Source organism: Danio rerio, chromosome 10, assembly GCF_052040795.2.
Source record: "Danio rerio strain M-AB ecotype USA chromosome 10, GRCz13ab, whole genome shotgun sequence".
Taxonomy (NCBI): domain Eukaryota; kingdom Metazoa; phylum Chordata; class Actinopteri; order Cypriniformes; family Danionidae; genus Danio; species Danio rerio.
Genome location: NC_141030.1, coordinates 33,322,058 through 33,342,199, shown reverse-complemented (window position 1 = coordinate 33,342,199; position 20,142 = coordinate 33,322,058). Strand labels below are relative to the sequence as shown.

At 34.7% G+C, this 20,142-nt stretch overlaps 1 protein-coding gene across 6 annotated transcripts in view; it reads right to left on the bottom strand.

Annotated features, from left to right (window-relative positions):
* dlg2 (discs, large homolog 2 (Drosophila)) overlaps positions 1-20,142 on the bottom strand; it is a gene marked incomplete at its 5' end in the record, with an annotated part of 395,575 nt that overhangs the window by 87,924 nt on the left and 287,509 nt on the right. For all 6 annotated transcript variants that reach the window (NM_001443107.1, NM_001012378.4, NM_001443110.1 and 3 more), the window contains 1 exon segment: positions 2,995-3,151. In NM_001443107.1, the coding sequence (NP_001430036.1) occupies positions 2,995-3,151 (157 nt within the window).

The window sequence follows — 20,142 nt, the reverse complement described above, 5'->3', positions numbered from 1 at the left end:
ACATATCTTTTGCAAGTTTGTTATTTGAGATGTAGAACGCAGGGAAAGCTGCTGCATAGAGAGACACTGCAGCGCTAGTGACGATTGTGTGTGTTTACAGGGTTTTTTTAACAGATAAATGTAAATTTGTAGCTAAAACGTTACCGGTGCCAAACAGCATTTCACATTGTTTACGTATTTGCTACAACATACCATTAACGCTAGAAATTGTGCATGTAATAGATCAATTTTAACAAATTAAAACACTTACAGGTTGTGGCTCACAATCTTCTTCTATTTTGTTTGGAGCTGCTCCTTCTTTGAGGAGTTTTCAGTCGAATCCAGCTGCCTTTGTCAAATGCTAGCTATATATGCTTTTATAATTCTCTGGAACATAGTTAATATTCAACTGCAAGCACTTCTCTCTTTGTGTTGTGTCCTTAGGAAGCCCAAATACAGAAACAGAAGAAGCTCTGTGAAAATAGCAGCATTTGGGCGCCATTTTAGCTTTCTCTGCTATAACACAACAGCACCTCTGACCACGCCCCTACGCTGCGCATGGTGAATGCGCGTAACCTGAAGCATTTGGATGTAGTCCCTAAATTTTGTTCGCTGTAGGCTTTGCTAAGCCAACTCTGTAAAAGCCGATATCTCCCTTTGCATTGAACTTGAGTGTCTTACATTCAGAGACGTTGTTTATGTTCACACAGCAACATTACACATCAACTAAAGTTTAAAGCAAGACATCGTAGTTGACATACAAAACAAATTATGTAATTTATATCATTTCGAATCAAATTCAGCCAACGAAATATGATCTTGTGTGACACCAGGTTTAGGACCACAAACATAAGTCAACATGAGATCACAGCAGTATCGTGGGAGTGTGTGCGTGTTTGTGTCTCTCGGGGTGCCTCGAGCCTGTCCTAATGCTCATTTAACAGTGTGAACTCAGGAGGTGCACCACATCTATTCTTAGACTCCAAATCAGGGCACTACATTATCTGTTCCCTCCCTCTCCATTTCTCTGCTCTCTCTTGTTCTTTCTGCTTTTCTAATCAGTGTCCTGAGGAGGCAGAGCGTGATTGCTCCCCATTCAAGTGGCAGCGACAGTAATTGCGGCAGGAATCTGGATGGAGGGTCTGATTACGACCAGTGCAATTTGATGAAGCTCTGATCAACATAAATGATGAGATCAGTGACAGGAAAGCAGCTTCTGGAGAGGATCGCTGTTGTGGATTGTAATTAAAACACTGCCAAAAAAGTTTAGCCGTGTTTCTGAGGTAAAAAACTTGTGTGATGAGAAATGAAAATCCAGATAAAGGAATGGTGGTGAGTTAAGAATAGACTCAATTTAAGGAACAAAAAAAGAAAGTGTTTTTAGGTTATGATCTGTAGGGTTCACAAAATAATGTAATGGCGCCCCCTGCTGTTCAGCATATGTTTTGCACGATTACTTGAGGAGACCACTTAAGCTGTTTTTTGTTTTATGGATCTGTTATTAATCAGTACATTTTGAGTAAAACGTTTTTAAAAACATTCAGAATTCTAAATAATACTCTTTTTTTTTCAGAAAATGACAATATGTCAAAATGTATTATTCCATGTTTTCTGACCGTAAAAGTTGAGGAAATGTTTATATATAGTACAATATTATAAATCAAAAAAAAAAAAAATGCTCTTTAAATTATTTATATAAAATCAGCTGAAACAACACAATTCTTGATTTTTTTTTTTTGGACAACTTGACTGTTTTATGTTCAATTCACTTAAATTGTATTGAATTCATTGGAATATATATATATATATATATATATATATATATATATATATATATATATATATATATATATATATATATATATATATATATATATATAAACTAATTAAATGATTAATGTTTGCCCAACCCCCACCCCACCCCCTCAAAAAAAAAAAAAAATTCACAGTGATTCCTTTAACTTAAACTTAAAGTTAAGAAATACATATTTGTTGGAATAACCATAATTTTATATCACAACAACTGAAAATGTATGTTACACAGTTGAAATCAGAATTATTAAACCCGCTTTGAAATTTTTTCCTTTTTTAATTATTTTTTCCAAATAATGTTTAATGGAGCAAGGAAATTGTCTAATATCTAATTGTCTAATATAATTGTCTAATATATTATAAAATGTCTAATAATATATTTTTTCTTTTGGAGAAAGTCTTATTTTATTTTCTTCTTATTTTTACTTTGGCTTGAAAAAAAGCTGTTTTTAATTTTTTTAAAACATTTTAAAGTCAAAATTATTAGCCCCTTTAATCTATATATTTTTCGATAGTCTACAGAACAAACTATCATTATACAATAACTTGCCTAATTAGCCTAACCTGCCTAGATAACCTAATTAACCTAGTTAAGCCTTCTATATATATATATATATATATATATATATATATATATATATATATATATATATATATATATATATATATATGTGTGTGTGTGTGTGTGTGTGTGTGTGTGTGTGTGTGTATATATACATATACATATATTTTATTTTTTCTCCATTACTTAAAGTCCAAAAACATTACAAATATTATATTAACCTTTTGTTATTTTGAGCAAATAAATGATCTAAATGCTAATATACTTATTCATACTACTGAAAACAATATATTTTTAATTTAATTATTAATCTCTAAACATTTAGGCCTGCTTGACCAAGGATGCCCACAACTTCAATACTTAAATAGAAAAGTTGAAGAATCAAGGTCATAAATAAAAATCTGCTAATAATATAATTTGAACATTATATGCAAAAAGTCTATTCCAAAATAGTGCCTAGATTCATTTTGCACAAATGTGAAATATATCCCTGATCTTTGGGGCATATATTTTAACTAACAAATGCTAAACCCACATTTAAAAAGCACCGCCGCACCCTGTGATGATGACTCTGACATTATCAGCTCATTTACACGACAAACTGTTCAACATTTGCGTTTATTTTTATGGTGTCCACTTACAGACAGGATCTGGTCTCCTCTGCGCAGTTCTCCACTGAGGTCGGCAGGCCCTCCAGCCAGGATGAAGGAAACGAAAATGCCTTCTCCATCTTCTCCTCCCACGATGTTGAAGCCCAGTCCGGTGGAGCCCTTGTGGAGAACGATCTTCCTGGGCTCCCTGTACACACAGTTCAGATAATACATGAGCTCAGAGTCCGTTGGGCTCAGCATCTCCACCGATGGTGTAAACATACACACGATGCATGCACACACACGCAGACGCGTCCACACTCCTGGGTCTGTCCAAAACAGTCTACTGTGCAGTCGAGCTACAATGGCTGACACCTATTGGGGGCTGCTCCACTTATGAGCTTATTTGTCCCATTTCTGACCGGTTTCCTAGGAACGGAGAAGAAGCACGGCCTTACACTCACACACGCTTCATACAGTATATACTATGACAGATAGTATGCGTTACTGATTATATTTAAAAATATGGCATATGGATAGTATTAAATATATATTTTTTGAAATGTACTATTATGTCCTCATAAAATTATTTTTATTTTTTATTGAAACAGTGTTTATTATCAAAATGTATTTAAATAAAATTCACATGTTGTCAATTTAAAATAACTTTAAAAATATTTGGGAATTTTATCTTACGTTTTAAATAAAATCCTTTACGATTTTAAATAAAACAGATTGCTGATCTTAATAAAATAATTATAACATTATATCACATAATAACACTTTAATTTAATTACATGGATTGTAATTCTGTCACTTTCACCAAGTTAAACTTAAGACATTTTAAAAATATTTATAAATTAAATTTTAGACTTAACCAGGGCTAAATGCTAAGGATTGTTCTCGGATATCCAGGTTGGAAATGATTTTATCTTGCCCTATCAAAAATGATTATACTTTAATACATTTAATAATACAATAATAATAAATTAATAATAAATATATAGGTCAGGTCAGTATCGTCAGCAGTAAATACATGGAGAACTATTAAAACAAATATTACTGTAAAGAACGTAATTACAGGCTTGTTTTAAATAAAAAGTTACAAGTATTTTTGAGATTGGGATTGTTGGATATTGTATGAGTGTTATGGCCAGAATGTGTAGCTATACGTGAACAAATATAAATTAACACTTGGTAAATAAAGATTTATGACCTACAACACAACATTTCAATAGATCTAAGATTTTTATAAGATCTAAAATTTAGCTTTTGATATTTAAGACATTTTAAGACTTTTTAAAACCTTGCAGATCCCCTTAATAAGATATGAAAACTCTGTATTATCAGAATACTAATTTGAAGTGTTTTAATATACAATTTGGCAAACTGCACAATTAAACATGAAAAAATAAATAAATATGAATTCATATACATGATTAAATTAATTAGTTTAATATTTAATGGTGTTTTAGTAATAAATAATACACCAAGGACCAAACATTTGTAAAAAAAAAGAAAATAAAAGATAAATAAATAAAAAGTAAGATTTGTATTTATTTCAGAAACAAAAAACAGTATAATTGTTGTTTTAAGGATTTTGTTTTCGATTTAAGTTTTTATACATTTTAAAATTTATTTTACTGTTTTTGATTTTACTATGCATTATTTATTATTTAGTGCATTAAAACAATATTTTGGCCTGCCACTTTAAATGCTCAAGGGTGGATTCTGATTGACTGATTTATTTTTTTTAAAGAAATATTCTGTAATTTGTAAAGTTTGCTCACTCACTCTCCTTCAGCTCAGTCACTGATTTATCAGGGTTGCCACAGAGGAATGAACCACCAATTACAACCCAGTGATGGAAAACACTCATAAACACTCTCATTCACATGCATTCATTCAATTTATAAAGCAGGCCTGTAGCCAGCCATTATTTGACTCATTTTCTATTTAATCATGAAGAACTGGCCAGTACATTCAACTGTCCTCAGTCTCAGAATTTGGCTATTTGAATAGTAATAAAAAATAAACATAATAATAGTAATGCAGAGCTTCACGATTTTTCTAGCTTCTCTTGTAAAAACAAAGTACATTTGAAAATTCATGAAAAGTATTTAAGAGGGGCCATATTAAGGTTTTTTGAAAATGAGCTTCTGTGCAGTGTGTAAAACAGCTGTGAAGTGAAGTGAAATATCCAGCTTAGGCCTAAATCTGTAAGTGTTTTTTAAAGAAAGGATGAGAAAAGACTATATTGGACTTTGCAGAGCTTGACGGGAACTTTACAGTACACAGTTCATGGATCAGTTTCTTCCTCCATTTTACAAGTGTAAGTAAGTGTGATTAAAATGGTTGCCTCTTTGTTATCTTTAGCTCGCAAATTATGTATTTAATTGTGTTTTGTTACTTGTAATTGCTAATACTGGATCTGGTTAACTCTTTATATTCTCATATCGTGTCTAAAGCCACGTTGAAAACGCGACGCGTACTGTTTTGTTTATATATTTAAATGCGTTCGTGAGCTCGCGACCCTCTGCTGTTTGTCGTTACTATGGCCATCGTCAGCTGTTCCTACACACGTGCGGCGGTCAAGTTTCAAAATAGTTCAGCTTTTTTAGTTAAGATTAGAGCAATATGCTGGTGTTGGGTCAGGGGGTGAGGTGTCTGATTAACACTGTTGAGAACCGGGTACTCTGTACTGTGGTGTTAGTAACTGTACTATCAAGCGTGGTTCACGCGGCCGCTGCGATCTGTTTCTATACCAAAGTTGGCAACCCGGGGTTTCACAGACTGTACCTAAATGCTGAGGACTGAGGTTTGAAATTACGGGAGTTTTCCGAGAGAAATAACAAAACAGGAGGGTGGAGGGAAATGGGTCTGCAATACAGGAGACTCCCAGGAAAAACGGAAGTGTTAAGAGGTATGCTCACACATACACTCTCCCCTCTGACTACTTCAAAATTGTTGATAAGCCATGCTGGGCATTTCTCTCTGTATTCTGCTTACCACAGTCCACGAATCACAACAGACTGGGTCATTGGATCAATCAGTGCAGATTAGCATTTCTGGTTCGAACCACCCAAACTCCCCCTGACTACAGGCCTGTAGAGTAATAATATGTAATTAATATATACGTACAATCTTTTTGACTTCTGACCAGCAGTAAATATATTTTAATCAGATTCTGAATCCCAGACAGTGCTGAAATGCAATCCAAACAGTGTTCAAATGTTCCCAAAAAGTCGGATCCACTTATCTCGAGCTCTTTTAGTTAGTCACAGGATCCTGACAGTGGGCCATCATCCTGTCAAGTGTGACCAATCAAAGCAGCAGATACCCTGAGCTGTGACACGTCTGTCAGATACACTTGAAATGTGGCCGTACACAATCTGTGAGTTTACAGATGATAATGCAAACAGACATCACTGGAGATGGAGCTATTCTAGAACAGAAGGCTAATCCGTTAGCACTAGCTTCTCTCTGACCTAGTTATGAGGCAGGCAGGCCTTCTTTCTCTCTCTCTGCCACTTTAACATCTTCCAGCACGTCTGTTTGACTCCAAGATGCTCTTCAGGCCATAAAGACAAACAAACTTAACCAGGCTGCAGCACACAAAATGTGAACATGTTGGTTTTTACACGGATTTGTGTAAATTACACTGCATTTAACTATATTATGAACTGTATTTTACTGTAGGAAACTTATGCAGTATGTTATTGTATTTTAAAGTTGAATTGTGTCTATTTTACGGTAACAATATACATACAATACTGCAAATACATATACAGCAAGATATAGTCTGCTGTAAATGTAGATAGCCAACTGCTGCCAGTAAGTTACTGTAGATTCTACAGGAAATTGTTAATGGTGTATAATCATTACAGGGTAATGCAGGTTTCACCAGGTCAAATTTAACACTTTTAAGACATTTTAAAGAACATTATGAGTGCAGACTTATACAGGGTCAAATGCTAAGAATTTCTGATCTAATGGCCCAGTTGGTAACAGCAGAAATGATTTTTGCTTGCACTATTAAAATCGACAATGAGTTATTTCTTAACCACATATTTTAAACAGTGCCAAGACAAGCAAACCTTGCATAAATACTCCCCTCCCCCCCCCAAGATAACCTTAAAACTATTGTTGTGAAAAGAAAATACAAAGGATTTTTTAAAAACATATTTTTTGTCTCTTTTTCTTTTCATTATACAATTGTAATTGTGTTGCTTAAAGGTGATATATTAACTGAACTTCTGTTGAATGTGATATGCTTTGCATACTAATGAAGCATTTTTGCAGAAGTAGATGGAGCTGATAGAGATGCAAAGGCCTGACTGTTTAAAATTAACTTGAGCTCTGCAGCTAAACTTCCTGTCTGCATAAAGGTGTTAAAACTGAAAAGAACTTAGAAAAAACCAAACCAAGTGGAGGAAAACTAACTGTATGCTTTTAATGTTGAGCAGAGAATTCATGGAAAAAGAGGATGTATGTATGGGTGCGGCCAATAGAGGACCGGAGAATGATTGACAAGTGACGAATTTGACTAAACTCTACCTGTTATTATTAGCTGCTTATATGAGTTGAAGTCAGGGGATGAAAATTTTTGCATTGAGGATACCACAATTCTGTGAATCGAATTATTCATTTGTATCCAATAAATTACTAATATGTTTGACATAGAAGAAAAACCTCTCCTGACCTTTTTTATTGAACACAAATGGAATTGATTAATTATTCTGTTATACCTAAATATATGCACAACAGTTTATCCAGGTCAGTGTCCTCACTTTACTGTATATGGTCAAAAAACACACAGAGAACTTTTAAACAAGTATTATTGTAATAAAGATAATTAAGCCATATTTGTTATAAAGCTATTACATACGCTATCATAATATTAGTTACTTTACATGGATAAAGAAAAAATAAGACCCATTTAATATGATTTAAGACCTACAACACAATAGTTCAGTAAATTTAACACATTTTAAGGCCTAACATTTTGTGAAATTTTAAGAACCTACGGAAACCCAGCATTACATGAGCTTCTGTATAAACCGTGCCAGCACAAGACTAACTGGTTGCATTAGCAGTTGATCAAGTGGACATGTAAGTGGTATGTGATGATCCCAATTGTGTCCTTAATCCTGCTTTTTAACAAATTACTCACCGCCACTTTTGGTAGAGAGTCTGCCAGTAAACTTTAAACCAAACCACATTTACAATAAAACCACATTGGTTATAAAGCTATTAAATTAGCTATTCTAATACTAGTTTTAAATAGAGCTTGTTAAAATTTTTATTGATATGGATTTTTGGTGATTGGATGGTTGTTGGCTTGATCTTTTAAGGTCTAACATTTTGCAAAATTTAAGACATTTTAATAACATTTTATTCAATTTATGTTTATTTTTATAGTGCTTTTTACAACATAGATTGTGTCAAAGCAGCTTAACATAGTTCTAGTAAAGTCCAGAATATAAACCGTGCCAGCAGAAGACTAACTGGTTGCATCAGCAGTTGATCAAGTGACCATGTAATCAGTATGTGATGATCCTGATTGTGTCATTAATCTGCTTTTTAACAAATTACACACCACCACTTTTTGTAGAGAATCTGCGAGTAAATTTTTACAAATAAATGCCAAGAAAGGGAACACATTAATACATTAAAATAAACATGAAATTTGAGGTGAAAGTGGAAAGTTTTTAGCACTTTCTTGTGAAATAGATTCCATTAATAAAATAAATAAACTAATAAATAACTAGATAAGTACATTTTAATTAACATGTGATTGGTATAGTTTTTGGTTTAATTAGGTTTTTACCGAATAATAAAAAATAATATATTATTATTATATTATTCATTAGGGGTCGCCAACTTATCCAGCATGTTTTACACAGCGGATGCTCTTTCAGCTGCAACCCAGCACTGGGAAACACCCATACACACTCATTCACACACATACACAATGGACAATTTAGTTTATTTAATTCACCTATAGCACATGTCGTTGGCCTGTGGGGGAAACTGAAGCACCCAGAGGAAACACACACCAACACGGGGAAAACGTGCACATGCACACAGAAATGCCAACTGACCCAGCTGGGACTCGAACTAGTGACCTTCTTGCTGTGAGGCGGGCGGTGAGCCACTGAGTCACCGTGTCGCTCCCTATTATTATTAATATTATAGATTCCTAAATGTTATTTTATTATATGTGAAATATAGTCATGTCTTTTTATTAGGTAGATTTATACAACATCTTAAAACTGAATAAATATTGTATACTTTTTTATTGATGAATGGTATGTGATGATAAGACAATAATTTACTGTATTTGACTCGAAATCTGAAGTCACAGGGTTAAAAAAAATCTAAATATTTCGGAAATAACTTTTAAAGTTGTCCAAATTTGGTTTCAAAGCAATGTAAATTGCTAATCGAAAATTTGGCTTTAGATTTATAGAACAGAATTCACAAAATGTCTTCATGGAAGAGGATCTTTAGTTGGTATTGCAATGAATTTTAGAATCAAATAAATATCTATTATTTTGACTCATTCAATGAATATAGAGTTGAAGTCAAAATTATTAGAACCCCCCTTAAATTAAATTTCCCACATGATGTTTAACAGAGCAAGGAAATTTTCACAGCATGTCTGATAATATTTTTTTCTTCTGGAGAAGGACTTCTTTGTTTTATTTCAGGTAGAATAAAAGCAGTTTTGAATTAAAAAAAAATAAAAAATTTTAAGGACAAAATTATTAGCTCCTTTAAGCAAATGTTTTTCTCGATAGTGTACAGAACAACCCATTGTTATTCAAAAACTTGCCTAATTACCCTAACCTGCCTAGTTAACCTAATTAACCTAGTTAAGCCTTTAAATGTCAATTTTAGCTGTGTAAAAGTGTTTTGAAAAAGTCAAATATTATTTACTGTCATCATGAGAAAGATAAAATAAATCAGCGATAAGAAATGAGTTATTAAAACTATTATGTTCAGAAATGGGTTGAAAAAAAATCTTCTCTCCATTAAACAGAAATTGGGGGGAAAATAAAAAGGGGGGCTAATAATTCTGACTTCAGCTGTATAGTCTTTTTTCAACAAGCCATGCAACATAAGATTGCGATCCAGGGTCACATATTATGTTTTTATTCTTACATTAAAGAAATGCTACAAAACAAATAAACCTTTAGTCTATAAAAAATGGCGAATTCAGATCAAGTTCATCTGATCCTATGATCAGTCTGATGATACAGAAATAGAGCTCACATGTTTAGTAGTTCCCGTCAGATATTATAAAGCAACCCTTGTTAATGAACATCTGCAGCAATAAACTACAAACTGAAAGACCTCAAGCAAACAACAGTTCCTGTTTTCTTTGCACTTTGTAAGATGTGAACAACAGGGAAAGTAGCCTATAGCCTATTTTTACCACTAGATGGCATCCTATTTTTATTTTTTCATCCACTGAATGCAACTGAATCCAAGTTCTTGCCTGAAACCCCACTGCAGCTTTTACAGAGAGTAGAATTAATAGTTTAAGGACAGTATTCAGTTTTTAAAGCCATGTGCAAAAATAGATTAATTGAACAATGTTCAAGCTATTCAGACTCTGTTGTGCTTCAGGATGAGATGAACTAATAATGCATGCATTATACTAAGATAACTAAAAAGTCAACAAATTAATCATATCAAATATGAAAAAATGCTGACAGATGATTGTTTTGCACAGCTTACACAGAAGAAAAAAAGTGACAATAGTAAAAACGTTTAGCTCACTTTAGACTTTAAAAAGATGCTGCTTGTTCAAAATAAAATGAGCTGAATCAATTCAATTTCTGAGTTTTTGTGGGGGGACAACATAATTGTTTTATGCTCAACAAAAACAAAAACAAAAACAAAAAAGCACAAACAATTAAGTTAATTTATTCATTCATTTTCCTTCAGCTTAGTCTCTATTTCAGAGATCGCCACAGCGGAATGAACCGCCAAATATCCGGCATATGTTTTACGCAGTGGATGCCCTTCCAGCTTCAACCCAGTACTGGGAAACACTTATACACACTCATATACTATGGTCAATTTAGTTAATCCAATTCCCCTATTCCGCATGTCATTGGACTGTGGGGGAAGGCGGAGCACCCACACGAACACGGGGTGGACAAGCAAACTCCCCACACAAATGCCAACTGGCAAAGGTAACAGTGCTAACCACTGAGCCACTGTGCCGCAACAATTAACTAACTTAATTTGTATTGGGACAACATGAAGGAATTGCATTTTTTACAGTGTAGACAGTAAATCAATTGACATAAATGAAAAAGAAAGAAATATTCTGTAAAATAATAGTTCAAATTTTAAAAAAGATATTGGACTGTTTTGTTTAATTTTTACTTGAAAATGCAATACTTAACTAAAATGTGCTACAGTATTTGCAGTTTCATTGTAATGGTTAAACTACGAGTAAGTTCTGATAACAAACAAAAAACAAAAACATTTTTTAAGTACAAATCTAAAATTCTTAATAATTATATGACTGATAAAAATAATGTTAAGGTCAACCAGATATTTAAAAAGTTACTTTTTATTAATTTTTAAAACAAAACAAACAGATAAAATTAATATTGCAATATTTCATAATAATAAGACATGTATATGCAAACAGTTATTTAAAAACATGAGTTTTATTTATGGTGCTCAGCATGCACGAGTACACCCCTAACAGATCTCTCTAATGAATTATTATTTTACATAAGATGCTTTACAATAATATATTTGTGTATATAACCTAGATTAGAAACGATAAAGAAAAATTAGGAAAGAAAAAAAGATCACTGTGCTAATTTTTTTGGGGGGTGAAATATTAAATACAATTTTAATAAACAGGAAAAAATAATCAAGCGAAACATAAAAAAATATACAATTTAATTAAAATGTTGTAGTTTGTAAAATTTTTTTGCAATGACTTGTTTGAATAAAAATCTTTTTATTTCTAAAGATGTTCAATGACCAAACACTTTAATAGATATAATATGATAGATATATATGCTGAATACATTTGTGCTGTTTAAGTGCACCAAATATTATTGTCTATATTCACTGAGAAATGGATAAAAATATTCATTTTCAAAAGGGGGTGTACTCACTCACGCTGAGCACTGAAAAAAAAAAGATTAAAGTTGACATGAAACAATTATTGATAAATATTAATTAAAATGATTTAAAAATGACTACACATTGTTTAACAAAGAGGAAAACAATTTATAGTAAACACTATGACTCAAAATATGAATAAAAAAATAATAATTTTATGGTGACTTTACCAATAGCAAATATATATAAATTAGGGCTAGGCTGATAAATAATTTTATATTGAACCACTACAATATTTAGGTCAAATAATAATGATAAGCCCTGGACATTTTTACTCTATATTGATCTACGAGCTGAAAATGTTGTACCATTTAATAGACGCTTTCATTTTTGTGGCATCAGTTATTGTTGGGATACTCTTTCAAATCTGGAAGCACTAACAACTGATATCGAAATATATATTGTTATCGTTTAATATGGTAAATAATTACTGAGGTTGACTTTTTGCCATATCGCCCAGCCCTAATATAAATAAATATTAAAATAGCTCTGCATTATTCCAGCTTATACTGTACATCATGACTGCAGCTATCACTCAGATGACCATCCATGACAGCTGATCTAGAGTCAGAAGATAATAATGATATGCTGATCAGCAGGTATTTGACTCTCCATATAGATTTATTTTGAGTAATGTTTGGCTCAGAGCAGGGCTGAGTGCATTAAACGCCCCGTCATTTAACTCTCAATCTTTTCACTCACATTTCCATCCTCCAGACTTCTCCTTCATCCCTTTCTCTTTCTCTCGACCGGCTGCAAAACACTGATAGAGACTCCTGTCTGCCTCCCCGAGCACCTCAGCCCCAGATTACAAACAGCCACTGTTTATCAGTCCCAGCTCAGAGCCAAACAGGAAAACAAACCAAACAGATTACACTCGTTTTCCATTCACAATACTTGAGGAGCGATTGGCATTTCACATGCAGCTCCTCACACATCTCCACCCAACGCCATTTATTCACTGTCACCTTGTGTTACTCTTCCTCCCTTTCTTTCCATCCTCTGCCGTAAGAGCGTTATAAATATGAAAATGTGCCGGCAGCCTCATCCACGTGAAATATCAGCTGTCGTTTATAATGGGTTGGTGTGCTCCTGTCAGATGGCAAAATAACTACATTCAACCTCAATAAAGCAAAGGAATTGCAGAGCTTCTGCAGCTCTCAGTCTTGAACAGTTGCATATTTTGGTGCTCGACAAAAGCAAAAACACCTTCATGGATTTTTCTTCTTTAACACCGTCTGGGCTTTCAGAGATTTCTAGATGACTGCTAACATGCAAACACATGGTTGTTTTCAGTCAGAGCATTTAAAGGTGTCCTTTAAAGAGTATCATTAATCCTGTTATACGTCATCTATTGGACACACATGCTGTGCAGCTAAATACAGCTGTCACTTTCCTTTTCAGAGCTTAATCTTGTTCTGTACACAAGAGTTCAGCAACACATTTGATGGGAAGTGATTTCTGGTTAATTCAAATGACTCTTATGAGACTATCAGATAGTGGGGTCAAAATTTGGCATCAACTACATGAAAGCATGGATCCTTGAATCGTTGCCTTGAATCAACGGTTCAGGCTGGTGGTGATGGTGTAATGGTGTGGGGGATATTTTCTTGGCACACTTTGGGCCCATTAGTACCAATTAAGCATCGTGTTAATGCCACAGCCAGCCTGAGTGTTGTTGCTGACCATGTCCATCCCTTTATGACCACAGTGTACCCATCTTCTGATGGCGGCTTTCAGCAGGATAACGCATCATGTCATAAAGTGTGAATCATCTCAAACTGGTTTCTTAAACATGACAATGAGTTCACTGTACTCAAATGGCCTCCACAGTCAACAGATCTCAATCAATTAAAGCACCTTTGAGATGTGATGGAATGGAAGATTCGCATCATAGATGTGTAGCTGACAAATCGGCAGCATCTGTGTGATGCTATCATGTCCAGAATGGACCAGAATCTCTGAGGAATATTTCCAGTACCTTGTTGAATCTTTAACACAAAGGATTAAGGCAGTTCTAAAGGCAAAAGGAAGTCCAACCCGGTACTAGAAAGATGTCTGTCTGTCTGTCTGTCTGTCTGTCTGTCTGTCTGTCTGTCTGTCTGCCTGCCTGCCTGCCTGCCTGCCTGCCTATCTATCTATCTATCTATCTATCTATCTATCTATCTATCTATCTATCTATCTATCTATCTATCTATCTATCTATCTATCTATCTATCTATCCATCCATCCATCCATCCATCCATCCATCCATCCATCCATCCATCCATCCATCTATCATCTATCTATCTATCTATCAATCTATCTATCTATCTATCTATCTATCTATCTATCTATCTATCTATCTATCCGTTCATACATCCATTTTTATGTCTATCCATCCATCCATCCATCCGTATACCCATCCATCCATCCATCCATCCATCCATCCATCCATCCATCCATCCATCCATCCATCCATCCATCCATCCATCCATCCATCCATCCATCCGAATACCCATCCATCCATCCATCATCCATCCATCCATGTCTATCCATCCATCTGTATATCCATCCATCCATCCATCCATCCTCATCCATCAGTTTATCCATCCATGTATCCATCCATCCATCTGTATATCCACCCATCCATACATCCCTATCCATCCACTCATGTCTATCCATCCATCTATCCATCCATCCATCCATTCATCATACCTTTACTCCATTTCTGTTTCACATGGAGAAAAATCAAGTTCAACAACCGGGACCTCTAAATTAAAACCATAAATGTCTACCGAGGCTTCTACTCTCCATGTTGCCAATCTATAAGTGCTGCTGATCAATCAACATCCTCAAACATATCCAAAACAGTTCGACAAAATCAATAGACTTTCATCAGATTCACACCCTCAGAGAAACACTCGCAGAGCAATTTAGCTGGCGAGCAGAAACGTTAACACATGTATTGATACGCACACACCACCCGCCGTCCTCAAAAGCGCTCTCTCAGCAAGAGAACTGGATGGCCTTTTAACTCCGGAGCTCAATTGAGTCTCCAGATAGCAGCCTCTTCTGCACCTTTGACTGTCTGAATCACAGCGGTGAACCCAATACGCTCAGCAAATGCAATCAAATCTTTTCTGCTTCATTTTCTGCCCCTCTTAAAGGCCAAGTTGGCTCCTCTAGGGAAGTTTTAAGGATGACACAACTGTGAACACTGAACATTTGTTTTGTTTTTTTAAAGAAAAGCTGTTGTGTTCTCCCAAGAGAAATTGGCAAATTCTTGGTATATATAGGAGGTTGGTGTTTACAAAGCTGAGGTTTTGACAGAAATTGCACCATTTATCAATGCGAGATGCAGCTGTAATGGCAACTACCAGTGAGAGAGAGAAGACAAAGTTATGATGAGATGCTTTCATTATTTGCCGGTTCACTGAAGCGCATGTCCCACAATGCATCGCGAAGGACATCTAGGGAATAAAGAGCAAATCACGGACGTAGTTTCCTTGCTTTTCTGAGAATCTAACATCTATAGAGTACATTTTGCTTCTGAGTAAACAGCCAAAGAATACATTAAACAAAAACACCAGCTCATTAAAATTGATCATAAATATTTAATGATAAGCTTTAATAATTCATATGATGACAATACAGTTTATCTTTTACTTTTAGACGCTAGTTTATTAAAACAATGCCAAAACATTAGTTTTACCTCATATTTAACCATTTAAAAAAAGAGTTAAATAAGTTACATCACTATTAAAATAGCTAGTGTGATCATATTTATTATTATTTTTTTTATCTATATATTTGTGTAAGGCTTGAAGCTTACGCTGCTATTCTGAGCCAATAATCGAAAACAGAAAGCACTTGAAGGATGGTGTGTTTAAGTCAATTATTTAACTGACTCGAATTTAATTAATTTTAATCAAGTTCTGGTGATGACACACACACACAAACAGAGCTGAAGCTGTTCATAATAAATTACATGGACCATAAACAGAGCACTCACACACACTTCTGTGCTGAGTCTTGTTATTTACCTTATTCTTTACATACAAGCGGGCACAGCCATTTGGATCTTTTTGGTTCGAGACTTCCAATGTCATTCATTTCCATTTATTTTTAGATGTTAAAAACAGCTCGTTATGCTGCTTGATGTTGCAAACTGATATTTTCTTATTATATTATTCCACTTGGTCTGTATAGTCTTGCAAGCACTTGTTTGTAGAGCAAGTAATTTGACAGTTTTCTGCCGTTTAGTATTCCTAGTCATTTCTCTCATAGGCGACTGAATCGGACGTTTAAAAAAACAATCGTAAAAATGAACGCAATTCGTCGGCGCAATAGCCTAGTGGTTAGCGCACTGACATATGGTGCAATAGCTCGTCAGGGCGTCGCGAGTTTGAATCCCAGCTCGACGACATTTCCCTACCCTACCCCCCCTCTCTCTCTCCCACTTTGCTTCCTGTCTCACTACTGTCCTATCTAATAAAGGCAAAAAGGCCAAAAATAAAAAAAATCTAAAAATGAGTGCAATTCTACATAGAAGAATAAGGTCAATACTGTTTGGTAACATTACGACACGTTTGCCTTGCTTTGCTTTGTTTTTGACCCTCACCATGTTTGTTTGTTTATGTTGTCTGCTACCTGCCTTTTTAACCATCCGTCTGTTTTATGACCACGACCCTGGATTCCCTGTGTACATCTGTTTGTCCCCGTGTTGACCGCTGCTTGCCTGACCACCTCTGCATAATAAACTCTGCATTTGGATGTGCACCTGTGTTGTCAGCGTCCACTTCACATTACAGCTACGTACTGGTGTGCGGGAGAAGCAGAGTAAAAGCTATTCTCCACGATCAACAGTTATCTTTCCTTCTCATATCCTGAGCAAAGCATTGTCAGACATGAGTGAAATACCAAACCCCTAAACCAGCTAAACTTTAAAGCAAAGTTGAGGAGATAAAGTAGGGGAAAAGTTTACATTAACCTACACTGCTCAGGACATGAACCAACAATAGTAAATAGATTGTAAATTGAAATAAATCAATGTCTCTGTTGATTTCATCACTATAATTCTTAATTATTAAACTGTCAAATAACACCAAATATGACAAAGTTTTAAGAAAGAAAATCACGAGAAGAGTAATTGTATATGCTGAAAAACATATGGTTACTGTAAGGAAATGGCAGAGATGTGTATTGGAGCTGTGAGAAACTAACAACTACCATGCCGTGCTTGGAATGTCCCAGTAGTCCTTCATTTGCATAGAACAGGGCTATTCAAACGGCGGCCTGCAGGCCGAACCCGGCCATTGAGACAATTTGTTCAGACCCTCCAAATAGTGTGACCAAGACATCGAAACTAAATTTAGTTAAGCCGAAAAATGGCCACTATAGTTATGAAGTGACGTGCATCTGTTTAATGCAGCATGAGCTGCAGTTGAAGGCTGCGCAGAGAGTGAGTCAAGTGACATTAAACGAGTGGTGCGGGCAGCCGGAAACATTTGGATATGTTTGTAAAAAAATGCCTTACAATGCATTGATATCTTTACAGGGATGCAATGATTAGCCGATTTCACTATTAACCTCGCTTTAATTCATTACGGTTAATTAATCGTAAAGGCATCTTAACACTGTGTTCCTGTTGCACAGAACAAAACTGCTACAATTAAACAAAGTTATGCCAAATGTGTGCTAGTTTAAAGTTCCAAGCTTATACTGAGGCTAATACGCACGCCCACTGGATTAACTATAGCAGCAGGCCGTTAACATGTTGCATCTTTTCCACACGCAAGTTCATTATTTACAAAAGAGACATGAGTACACGGCTCGCAAGCAGATCGACGCACTCACGCTCTCCAGGTGCACACAGTAGAAATTATCTCACGCTGTAGTGGTGAGAGTTGTGCGTGACTTTCAGTGCAATGTAAACAACAGATACGTTAGACAAAGTATTACAATGAATATGCATGTATGAACGCATATAATAACAACGGTTCATTTAAATTCTTAGCTAATTTATAGCTTAAATTAACATTTGACAAATACAATTTTTTATTTATTCTTATTTTTATTTATGTATTAATTGTTCTGTCATTTACTTTCATTGTAAAATCATCACTCATGTTTAAAGTAAAAACTTTTAAAAACTTAAGTCCGAAGAGAGAAATGGACTAGTGTTTGTTTTTTATTAATATTTTGTGCTGTATTTGGTTGCTGAGCAGTAATAAAACAGCACTTCAAAATACAAGCAGTTTTCTTGTGGTTTTCTAAACTAGTAGTGTTTTAAATTTAATAAATGCATAATAATCGTGATAAGCGTGAAACCATGATTATTCTTCAGACTTTAATCGTACAAGCAAAATGTATAATCGTTGCATCCTTAATTGTTACGCAGTTAAAAATACAAGATACTGTATGAATGTGTTTGAAACACAACATTTGAATATGTTTGTAAAAAAAGCCACATTGTACAATGTTGTTATGATGTTATGAAGTTGCAAAATACATCATATTAATGTTTTAATGTAGAAAAAGCCAATGTGGGTGTCTTAAGGAGCAAAAATACAGCTTATGGGCTCTTATATGCTGTTGAGTCATCACTAATATTACAAGTCATATCTTTCCGGCCCCTCATTTGGCATGTTTTTCATGAACTGGCCTCCATGACAAACTAATTGAATAGCCCTGGCATAGAAGCAATAGTATACAAAATTTTCGCAGCTTACATTTTTAAAACTATAACAAGGTAAAATTGATAAAAGCAAGTACTAAGGATTAACACTTGGTATGTGTGGAGTGTTGTTCAAATCTTTTATTTTTTGTCTAAGCAAATACTGCTAATAAATTAAGCTAATTTAATCTTCATATCCCCGCTCAAGATACGATCTATGAATAAAAGATGAAAAAGCATACTTTAAAAAGCGTCAGAATTAGTATTCTTCTCATACAAACCATAATACACTAATACACACAACACCTGGCACTGTTAGCAATGACTTTCTCATTTCACTTTTGTTATTTGCATTCTCCAGAAGCATATTTCAGAAATCTGTCAGCAAACTAGATTAAGCTATAGTTTATCCAGCTCTAACAGGAACACAAGTCACACAAATTAGAAGTAACAAAATCTTGGTGGAACAGTGATTTATGGTCCATGTCACTGCAAAAATGTCCACATCAGCAAAACGCAATTAGCATGCACCCTTCGCTTTTAGCCCCAAACAATATTATTAATCATGTTACAAACAAAAACTATCACTTCAGATCAGCGAGAAGCCGGTGTAGGGGACACTGCCTATTGAATGGTTATGGCACATGGCTACAGAAGCGCTCAGGAAGCAAGAGTAATTCTGTTAAACGGCTTCATCCGTTTGGATCTGAATTGAATGATGTAAGGGATTCTCCCTCCTGAGCCATGATTCAGAGATGACAAGATTTCTCAATCCTCTGAAATACATAAGATATGATTTACACCCCTACAATTGGGAACCATGCTTGAGGTTGTTGATTATCTTACATTAGTAAACCATCGCTAAGTGGATGCATGGTTAGAAAACATCAAAGATGTGTGAATTGAAATCAAATCAAAGGGAATTACGAGACTGAATAGATTCTACTTGGTGCATAATTTAGCAATTTACTTTATTACTGTTTATAGTAGTATCTTCTAAGCAAAAATGCCACAAAAAAGGCAAAATTCAAATCAAGAGCATTTAAATTAAATGCATTATAAATGTCATTATAGCTGAAGGTTATTGAAAAAGTCTTGAATTGAAGGAATCAAGCAAGTACATTCAATTTTAAAATATTAGCTGTCACCGAACAAAATAGAACTTTATGGTTAGCATTTTGGGTGATTGCATCACTGTATAATAAGATTCAGTATGGCATGGATGAAAAATACGTCACTTGAAGCACTTCACTTAACAGTCACCACTAAAACAAGCGTTCTGAATTCTACATCCAGTAGACTTTAGTATTTGATGCACGTCACAATTTTGCCAAGCACAATGCAAACCTATGTTGATCCTGGAACATAATTTTTGTTCG